General features: G+C 43.6%; 1 protein-coding gene across 3 annotated transcripts; it reads right to left on the bottom strand.

Moving 5' to 3' along the window:
* Positions 1-883: 883 nt before the first annotated feature.
* On the bottom strand, positions 884-10,529 carry Zxdb (zinc finger X-linked duplicated B). 3 transcript variants are annotated; one of them, XM_085684771.2, is made up of 3 exons: positions 7,609-10,529; positions 3,163-3,341; positions 884-1,006 (listed from the first exon to the last, which is right to left on the bottom strand). In XM_085684771.2, exons 1-2 carry the CDS (start codon positions 10,159-10,161, stop codon positions 3,177-3,179), a joined length of 2,718 nt encoding a protein of 905 aa, XP_085540897.2. In that variant the 5' UTR covers positions 10,162-10,529; the 3' UTR covers positions 884-1,006; positions 3,163-3,176. The 3 variants fall into 3 exon arrangements, with proteins under 3 accessions (XP_085540897.2, XP_085540896.2, XP_085540898.2); XM_085684770.2 differs by lacking the exon at positions 884-1,006 and adding an exon at positions 2,431-2,760; XM_085684772.2 differs by lacking the exons at positions 884-1,006; positions 3,163-3,341 and having other exon boundaries at positions 4,693-10,513.
* Positions 10,530-10,874: the final 345 nt, after the last annotated feature.

Below are 10,874 nucleotides of genomic sequence, written 5' to 3'. Positions count from 1 at the left end.
GGCTAAGGCACCTGATTGGTCTATTTAAAAACTGAATGGTCAATAGCTAGGCAGAGGAGGGATAGAGAGAGTTGGTGGTCAGAGAGAAAGGGGGCCAGTCAGCCAGGGACCAGACAGACAGACATGGGGGAAGCAGGAAAGCAGGATGGACAGTATGTAGTTTAGGTAAGCCTATCTTGGGGCCAACACATAGATTAATACAAATGGGTTAACTTAAGTTTTAAAAAAAGCTAGCTAGAAATAAGCCTAAGCTAAGGGTGATCATTCACAATTCATAGTTAAGTCTGCCAGGCCAAGAAAGCCCGATACAAACTTAACTAAAAACCTTTAGCCAAATTAGCCAAAAGAAAAAGAAATAAGACATAAATTAATAAAATTAAATACTAAAAGGGAAATATTACAGAAGACACCAAAAATTCATAGAATCTTTAGGGCATACTTTAAACTGGAAGCTATAAAAGAAATAGATGAATTTCTAGATGCATATACCCTACCAAGCTTAAAATGGAGTAAATAACTGAAACCGAACATAACAATCAATGAGATAGAAGCAGTAATTAAAAACCTCCAAACTAAAAAACACCCAGGACCAGATGGAATCAGCACAGAATGAATTCTAATAGGCCTTCAACGGGCTGCTCAAATTATCCCATAAAATAGAAAAGCAAGAAATACTTCTGAATTCATTTTACAGAACCAGTATTACTCTGATGCTAAAGTGGATTAAAACCCAATACAAAAAGAGTTATATGCCAATGTCCCTGATCAACACAGATGGAAAACCTGTCAATAAAATACAAACTAAATTCAAGAACATATCAAAAAGATCTCCCACCACTTAAAGTCCGTTTTATTCCAGAAATCTAAGGATGGTTCTGCATCCATAAATCAATAAATGTAATTCACCACACAATCAGAGTAAAGGACAGAAATCACATGATCATACCAGGAGATGCAGAAAAGGTCTTTGATAAGATTCAACTTCCGTTCATGAGTCCTGGAGAGTCTAGGAATATAAGGGATATATCTCAACAAAATAAAAACAATATACAACAAACCCACTTTTACATCATGCCAAATGGAGAAACACTCCCAGCATTTTCATTAAAGCCAAAACCAAGAGAATGATGTGTACTTACTCTGCACCTGCTCAAAATAGTGCTTGAAGTCTTAGCTACAGCAGAGGATACAAATAGGAAAGAATTCTAAAGTAATCCTTTTTGGAGATGATGATTGATTTTATATATAAAAGACCCTAAACACTCCACCAGGAAACTTCTACAGCTGATAAACACTTTCACCAAAGTAACAGGATACAAAATTAACACACAAAAATCAGTAGTCTTCCTGTATAAAAATGAAAATATACTGAAAAAATAATACTTTCACAATAGTCTGAATTAAAATATAACAAAGTAAAAATATCTTGGCATAACTCTAACAAAGGAAGTAAAATATTTGTAAAATAAAAACTTTAAGACACTGTGTAAAGAAACTGAAGCCATCAGAAGGTGGAAGAACTCTCACACTCATGGCTTGGTAGGATTGTATTTTGTGAAAATGGATATTCTACCAAAAGCAATCTACAGATTTGATGCAATCCCCATCAAAAGTCTAAACCTCTTCCATTTCTTCACAGAAAGGAAACGGAACTTCAAATTTTAAATGGAACTAAAAAAGACCCAGGATATTTGAAACAATCTCCCCAAATAAAAAACCCCACAGGGAGTATTACCATCACAGATTTCAACTATACCACAGAGGTACAGTAATAAAACCTTAAAAGTACTGGCATACGGACAGACACACTGATAGATAGAATTGGGCACTCATCCATAAGCCTATGCTCTGACAGTCACCTGAATTTGGGGAAAGAAGACAATAATACACATTGGAGAAAAGACAGCATCTTCAACAAATGGTACTGGTCAAACTAAAAAAACATATTCTTTCTCATTTGCAGATTCTAACTTTTGATGTTTGTATGTGTGTAAGTGAGGAGGCATAAGAGAGAGTAGAGGGTATGAAACTCGATAGGAGGCAACCAGAGGTTGGGGAAGGAGGGAAAATACAAAAGTATGAAAATACACATTAGAGAATGGGAACAGGGAGAAAGGGAACAACAAAAACAAATTCTGTCTGGAAACAACTGAAAGGAAACCTAATGTTTATATGCTAATAAAATAGTTGCTGAAATCAGTGACAAAATACTGTCCTTCAAATTATAATGCAGTCCTTTATAACACAGTGAGGTTTTGTTGTTGTTGTTGTTATTTACCTTAAGCGTAAAGTAAACTACTTACTGAGTTTTTGGTTTTTTTTTAAATAGAGCCTCAGACAGAAGAGGTAGAATACCTTATTTTGATACAGTAACCTCAGGGAGGCAATGAACAATCAGATTGATAGACTTAATAAAGGAAGAGCTTAAAATATGATTTAATATTTTACTTTATTTTTGCAGGTATAGCAAGAATTATTTACATAATTTTCAATTTTCTAGTAGCTACACTAAGAAAGTAAAAAGGTTTTGTGTATTGCTACATGCCTGTAATCTCAGAACTTTCGAGGTTGAAGGAAGTTTGAGACTAGCCTGGGCTATATAGCAATAGTCTATCACAAAAAAAATCAAGCAATTAGGCAGGCGGTGGCACATGCCTTCAGTCCAAGTACTCGGGAAGCAGAGGCAGGTGATCTCTGAGTTTGAGGCCAGCGTGGACTATAGAGCTAGTTCTAGGACAGCCAGGGGTACACAGAAAAATCCTGTATTGAAAAAGAAAACAAAAAAAAATCAAGCAATTAAAACAAACTTAAATAGTAAAAGAAACTGGAAAATTAATTCTAATATTTTAAACAAATATATTCAAAATACTATTCTTTATATAAACAGCAATAAAATATTTAAATGTTGGTACTATACCTTTAAATTCTGGTTATTATTTTACAATAACAATATATCTCAATTTGGATATCAAGTTTTTCATGATTAAATTTAAAAATTCTTTTAAAAAGAAAAGTAAACAAAAGAAAATATTTCCCATAGCCAAAGTGAAATGAAATCCTTCCAGAACAATATAACAACAGAAAACCAATATTTCATATTGCCACAGTTTTAAAATGAAAGCTCAAACATAAATTAGGAATTTAATTCTCAATTGTACTAACCACAATTTAAGTACTTAGCAGTCCTGAAGACGAATCACTGCTATAGTCGTCAGTGGCAGAGCTGATGAAAATGCCTCTCGTCCTTCAAGGGAAACTACCAAGGAGAACCATGGAGGTAGTTCACAGAATGCCTGTAGGAGCCCAGAAAGAGGAAGTGGCCTTCTGCTGCTATACAGAATCTGAATAAACAAGATTGACAGCTTATGAATAATTGTGTCATCATTTGTCATTTAATTAAATACACCAAACTTCTATGCTCGTTCCCAAAGTGCTCTTCTTACTTCTCTCATTGTATTACAATTCCCAGGAAACCTGAGTTACACTCCCAGTTTCTCTTGTCAGTCTTTCTATAATAACGTCTATATCTAGCTTGCTAAAATATTACATTCTATTCCCTCTTCATGGGCTAGAGGAATCTCAAAAACCTCTCTCCTTGCCTTCTCTCTCACACTCGCTGACACCAGTCCTGGCTTCATACCTCATTGTCTTCACTGGAACGGCTGTAATATTCATCTGCTTTGCTTTTCCAGTGTTTCTCTGCACACCTACACAGGCCTACTAAATTAACTTTTTTTAAAAAAACATCATTAGCATTAACTTCTCTATTAAAGCATTTACTGGCTCTCATAACAAATTTCACATACTCGGTTATTTTTTCAACTTTCCGTCAATCTGATACCAAATTAATCTTGTTTTTACTCTGTAACTGTATAATACAATTTTCTATCTCCTCCTATCAAGTGTGATTTTCTCAAAGGTCAAGGATATAATATGTATCTATATTTCTGTTTAAAGAATCCTCAACATTTTATATGCATAAATAATTGTTAATTTGAAATGCGTGCAGTGCAATATCCACCTTACACTTTGTGCTCACATGTTTCCTCAAAAGGAAAATAAAAGCAAAGTTAACAAACACTATCTATGATTCATGCTTACTGCTCAAGAAGTTTTTCATTATATTGACTGGCAAATAAAGACCCAAAAGTACATCTATATAAACACACACAAAAAAATATTTTGTGGTGGTAAAAATCAAATTCATGTCAGCTGAGCGAATGCTCAAGTTCTGCACCACACCCTTAACTAAAGGCCGATACACTTTGACTTCATGACCAATAGTGCCAGTAGAAACAGACTTCCTTTTAAGCTATTTTGTAACTGATTTTCCAATCAACAAAATAAGCCAAAAATTAAGGAGAAGCAAAGGGAAAGGTTAACAAAAAGATAAAATTAACCACTCACTCTATTATTTAAAATGAGTGCTGACAATATTTTATCATCCCAACAGAAAGTAACCTTATCTTAAAAACACAAAACTGTTCAACATTCTTCTATAAAACCATATTGAGATAGAAACAATTTGAAGAACTTAGTTCAGTGAAACAAATCAAACCTGACATCTTTAAGAAAAGTAGCATTTGCCCTTTGAAATTGCTAGGAGCAAGTAGAAAAACAGAGTTTATGCTTTCTTATTGGAAAAAAAGTTGCTTTAAGGAATTAAATAAATAAATAAAATCACAACATTAATTTATCTTCATGTTTATAAATTTACTTTATTTTCATGACTTGTGTATTCAGCTCATCCTTGACAGACTTATTTGCCAAACACAAAAAATAGTGGTCTATTTAAGAACTTTCAAATGAATAACACTTTTGAAATATATTTTATGAATACAAATAGTTTCAACACAAACATGGAAAACTGTCAAATGGGTAGACAAAATAAAATTCTAAGCATTTTTTGATTTATAAAAGTATGCCTACTTTTCATTTCACTAAATGAGTACAACCATTTTTAAAATATTTGTTAGTATCTGTGGGTGTGTATAAATACCAACATACACACAACAAAGAAACATTTCATAGTGGCAAATATTTAGTGCATTTCCAAAGTCTGTCATCCATAGACATCTACATGCAAATGCTACTAGACTAGGACACTAGAACAAATGAGGAAGGATTAGCAGAACTCCCTGGCCAAAAAAAACAAAAAACAAAAAACACCTTTTTAAATAGAAATAATGAAACAAAAATTCACTTCTCATTTGAACAGCATAAAAAATAATCTCCTTTATGCTTTGAATCATATATACACACAGTATTATTTAAGCTCAGAAAATAGCTTTTTACTGTCCATACAGAACTACAGTATACACTCAGTGAATGCTAGCACTGAAATAAAATGTGCCATGAGGAAAATAGTGAAGGGATGGTCACAGGAAAAATATCTACCCATTAAACAAAGAGAGAAAGAAAAGGAAAGGTAAGGAAGGACTGGGACACATAGGCGAGGGATTAGACTATAGAAAAAGTAAGCAGAAGCTAACAGAAACCAATTAAGTTGGAACAAAGCAGCCGCTTATGACAGAGGAGAGTGAATCTTGGAAGTTGCAAACAGGAGAGGTGAAAAAACTTCTTTTTCTGTGAAGCTATATATAGAACTGTCAGTCATAGCCAAAACCAGTTGGAATGTGAGTTGGCTAAACTATATGAAACATGCACAGACTTTCCTAAAACTACTTCACAGGGTTGCTCTGAACAAAAATAAAAGACATAAGTTATGGAAACATTCCATAAACTAAAAATGCTATACTCTCTGTACAGTGTTTACACAATATTGAGATTCAATCTTTGATTTCTTTCAATTCTGTAAAACTATAACAATGCTCTCTTAAGATCGCAGAGGATATGGTCGCCCTCTGCTCCTTTATCAGATGCTGAGAGAACCAGAGGCCCCACAGTCACAGAGAGAAGCCCTGATATTAGAAACAGAACAAGGGTGTTGACAGAGTGATCAAATGGAGAGGCATGGCGATAACCACGTGAGCAGTATTCCCACTTCTGCTTGTTCCCACAACTATTTGGAACAGAAAAATATTCAGGTTAAGAAATAAAGAGACCCTTTCCTGTTTCATTCTAAAACCCACAACACTTTATTAACTTGAATACCAATACGACTGAATTATGACTATTTTTCCCTAACAACACAAAAAACTGAGATTGTAAAAAGAGCATATGAAGTCATTAAAATGTGCTGAAATACATACTTTTTCTTACGTGTTGAAAACTATCTGAGAAAAAATGGCTAGGGAATGTTAGTCATGTGAATACACATGAATCAGTAAACAGGAAACTGAGTTTAGTGAGACTAAGATCTCCAAGAAAATCTCTCCAACACCACAGAGCACTAACTGGACCCTGAGTCTCTTTCTTGACCAAGTCCTAGACCGCAATTCTACAACACAGCCTCCTACTACCATCAAAAGCTGTCTGAAATAGCAACAATGAAAACAGCCAACACAAATCTTTTTGTTACTTTGTCTTGTTAGTTTACCATCATTTCAGAGAATCTTCTGGCACTGGATAATACTTTATTACACTTTCTGAAGTGTTCTAAAAAACATTTCCTCCTCCCCTAATTGGTTACGATTATACACAAAAAATTCAACATATTAGAAGCAAAAGTAATCACAAACAAACGTCCTGACCGGCAAAGGCTCTCAGTATCACAGAAAGAGAAAGGAGACAGCATAAGCAAATTAATAAAAAAGCACAGGGTGATCTATAAAAATTCCATGCAAAAAGAATATTTAAAAATGATCAAGTCATTACTACTAAATTAGGAAAACTTAGTAAACACAAAGGACACAATCAACAAAAATTAGATGAGATGTGGCAAATTCTACTCAAAAATAATTATTTTCAATGAATAAATTCTTAAGTAAAGGGTGAAAATGGGACATACAGATTAAAATATATTTCAGAACATTAAAGAATATTAAACCAGGAAGCATTTATGTGACAATATGAACTTAAAAACTTGGGTAGTAATTGATATAAAGAAACTATTACAACAATTTTTTTCTAAAGACCCAATGAATTCTGAAGATCAGTACAGCCTATGTATGAATAAACTAAAATCTGGAGCTCCTTCAAAAATACTAAAACAGGGAAAACGATAAAAACAAATAATATGATTCATGAATTTACAATTGATGAAGTCAAGTGCAAAGTCTATATTCACTATTACATAACTTAATTTACTTTATATTCAAAATAAGAGCATATCATTGTTGGGCTGTCACGAAAAATTTTAAGAAAGAAGACACTTAATATCCATAACCTAAACAGCTGAAGAGAGTAGAAGCCATCTGACCAAACCACCTCCTTTATAAGTAAAAGAAAAAATTAAGGCTCAGCTAGGTTGGGAGACTTGCTGAGGGTCACAGAACTCATGAGTTCCAGGCCCAGGATGAGAATGTAAATCTCTAAATTTGTAGTCCACAGACGCGTTCCTCTGCAAAGCAGCAAGAAACGACTGCAAGGAAGCACTCCATCCAGAACGTCCTCAGACCGGAGTGTGATAAAAGTGAGCCGCATGGCACGGCAGGGCAGGGCAGGGCAGGGCAGGGCAGGGCAGGGCAGGGCAGAGCAGGTTCATACCAAAAACGGGGTGCCAGTCACCGTGATAAGATCTGTTTCTTTCTGAGAACAGTGGCTTCCCGTTGGGTTGGAGAATCCAAAGTGGGTCTCTTCCTCGTGCCCAAAGAAGTCAGAGTCGGGATGCACGTTCCAATCAGCTTTGGCAGGGGTCAGTAGTTCTGAGACACTGTTTTCACAAAGGGTGCTGGAGGGAGTCAGAGCTTCCGTGTCCACAGTTAACTTATTGCTGGGTGTCAAAGCTTGGGGCTCCAGGCTTGAGTTTTTCAGAGCCAAGGAGCCAAAGAGCCCCCCCACGCTTCCCCCGGGGACATCGTCCATGTCTAAGGGGCTCTGCTGATAGGCGGCCACCGAGGTTCCGAAGAAGAGAGAGGTATCCAGACCCTGGGGAAGGTCACCGGGGGCCCTCAGGGCCCGGGGGTCCACCGCTTGCCCTAAGGAATGGTTACTGTTATCGGCAGGGAGACCCCCCGCGAGAGTCGAGTTCACAGAGGCCACGTCAATAGTCAAGATCCCAGAGTTGACCAGGGCCGTGTCCAGCACCGCGGCAGAACTGTGGCCGGGCACGTCCGAGAAGAGAGACACCAGCTCCGCGCCACTGAGATCGTTGTTGTTCTGCCCCTGGCTGGCCAGTTCACTGCTGGGCGTGAGAGAGTTGGCGGCTTCGAGCTGGGCCAAGAGGTCCTGGCTGAGGTTGTGCCTCTTGGCCATGTGGGTCTTCATGCTGTGCTTGGACGTGAAGAGTTTGTTGCAGGTGGAGACCGGGCATCGGTTCTTCCAAGCGCCCACGTCCTGCAAGTGCTTCTTGGAGTGGATGTAGAGACTGCTGCGGGCAGAGAACCTGGCACAGCAGCCTTCGACGGGGCACACGAAGGGCTTCGTGCCCAGGTGGGTGATGCTGTGGCCTTTGAGGTGCTCGGCCCTGGTGAAGGACTTGCCGCAGCCCTCCACGGGACAGGTGAACCTGCGGTCGTCGTCGTGCTTCCTCTTGTGTCGCAGGAGTTTGGACATGCTGGTGAAGTTCCAGCCACAGCCGTCAAAGTCGCAGAGGAAAGGCCGCTCTCCCGTGTGGCTCCGCAGGTGGATCTTGAGGCGGCAAGCCTTGTCGTACTGCTTGCTGCAGCCGGGGAAGGAGCAGGCGAAGAGTTCCTGTTCCCTGAAATGGGCGCGGTTGTGAGAGAACAGGGCACTCACGGTAATGAAGGTCTTCTTGCAGCCGGAGAAGGCGCACTGGTAAGGCCGCTCGGGCTCGAAGTGGCTGCGCTGGTGGCTGCTGAGCTTGGCCTGCGTGGGGAAGCTCTCCTCGCACACCTCGCACTTGAAGGAGTTCTCCTGCTCGTGCCCCTTCATGTGCGCCTTGAGGTTGTACACGGTGGTGAAGCTCTTGCCGCAGCCCTCCACCGGGCAGCCGAATGGCCGCAGCTTGTCGTGCGACTGCAGGTGCCTCTTGAGCTTGTAGGAGGTGGTGAAGGTCCAGCCGCAGCCGCCCAGGGGGCACTTGAAGGGCCGCTGGCCCTGGCTGCTGCTGTGCGTCAGCAGGTGCACCTTCAGCTGGTGCTTCTTGGCGAAGGTCTGGCCGCACTGTGCCTCCGGGCACAGGTAGAGCAGCACGCCCGGGCCCGGCCCGAGAGGCCCGCGGGGGCTCTGGGCGGCGGCCGGGGCCTCGGCCTCCTCCTCCGGAGGCGCCGGCGCGGGCGCGGGTTCCGCCGGCTCGGCCAGCAGGAGGTCGGGTGGCAGCTCGGGGCAGTCGCCCAGCTGCGAGGAGGCGGCAGCCGCAGGGGTAGCGGAGGCGGCGGCGGCGGCGGCGGCGGCGGCGGCGGCGGCGGGCGGGCAGCCGGCCTGCGGGCCGCCCGGGCCTCCAGGGCCGCCCGGGCCCCCGGGCTGCGGTTGTGGAACCGGCGCGACCCCCGGCTCCCAGGCGGGCAGCGGGGGCGTGGTCAGGGTGAGGACGCCGTTCTCGAAGCGCAGCAGCAAGTCCTGGTTGTGGATGGTGATGGTGCCCGCGAAGGCCGCCGCGGGGCCGGGGCCCGGGCCCGCCGCGGGGAGCGGCGACGGAGCCGGCGCGGCCGACGGGCGCCGGGGCCCCGGCTCGGGCCGGCCCGCGGGGTTCGCCGCGCCGCTCGCGGGCCGCTCGGGTCCCGGGCCTGCCCCGGCCTCCTCCCTCCGCACCGGCCCTCCGGCCTGCTCTGCGCCCGCCGTTTCTACGTCGCCACCCACCGGGTCGAGCAGCAACAGGAAGAAGTCGTCGCCGCCGCCGCCTCTGCCACCGCCGCCGCCACCGCCGCCGCCGCCGCGGCTCCGGGGATCCGGCCTAGGCGCCAAGCGGTTCGCGCTAGGGCTCGGGCCCAGGCCCCGTGAGGCCCTCTGGGCCTCTGCGCTCCGCGGCCCCGGCCCGCCATCTTGGGCCCCCCGAAGCAGGAGGAGGCGGCGCGTGGGGGCCTGACAAGCCAGAGAGTCCGGGGCTCGGGGCACCCCGCCGCCACCCGCGGGGCAGCAGCCGCCGCCGCCGCCGCCCTGTGGTGTCCCGCGAGCCGGGAGCAGCCTCGGGATTTCCATCTCGGCGTCGGTGAGGCTCGGCTGGAACCAGAGCTGAGGCGGAGGCGCGACCCCGCCCCCTGCCGCGGGCCCGAACACGTTCCTGAAAGGAAAAAAAAGTGCAATGCGCAGAAACTGGCCCTATCAGATATTAAAACGTATTTAACGCCACAGTGATTTAAATATTCTGGTACCGTGTCTCTGGAGCACGGGAGACAGCCCAGAGGCAGAGTCTGGCGCGGGGAAAGAACTTCCACACTTGGGTTACAAAGTAATCCAGGTCTTCCCAAGTGCAGGGAGAATGACAGTTCCTCCAGGAGGCTGCTGAGGCTCCCAGACACTCAGCCAGGGAGGGCAACCTGGACCCCTACCTCCCCGTGGGCAGCAGATCAGCCTCCTGCGGCCCCTCCCGGAGCTGAGCCTGTTCCCTGGCGCTTCTCCTGCCTTGGAAGTTGTGTGCTGCTGGGCCGAGGAGAAAACTTCAGACAAGATAGACTCTGTTACTCTCAGGAAATGAACTACCTTAAGGCTGTTACCATTTCTGAGGAGATGTATGCTCCAAGCACACACACACACACACACAACACACACACCATTTCTCAGGAGATACCTCCTTCAATCACACACACACACACACACACACACACACACACAAACACACAAACACACACACACACACACACACGCACCATTTAGATGCCTGCTACAAGCGCACACATACACCCCTCGAAATT

The sequence above is a fragment of the Myodes glareolus genome, chromosome X (assembly GCF_982192425.1).
Source record: "Myodes glareolus chromosome X, mMyoGla1.1, whole genome shotgun sequence".
NCBI lineage: Eukaryota > Metazoa > Chordata > Mammalia > Rodentia > Cricetidae > Myodes > Myodes glareolus.
This window is presented reverse-complemented; position numbering and strand designations above follow the sequence as displayed.

Coding starts and splice junctions, on each gene's coding strand:
- Zxdb (XM_085684771.2), bottom strand. CDS start 10,161: ATGGAAATCCCGAGGCTGCTCCCGGCTCGCGGGACACCACAGGGCGGC. Junction 3,342..7,608: donor TGACTGGCACCCCGTTTTTG/GTATGAACCTGC, acceptor TTGTTTATTCAG/ATTCTGTATAGCAGCAGAAG.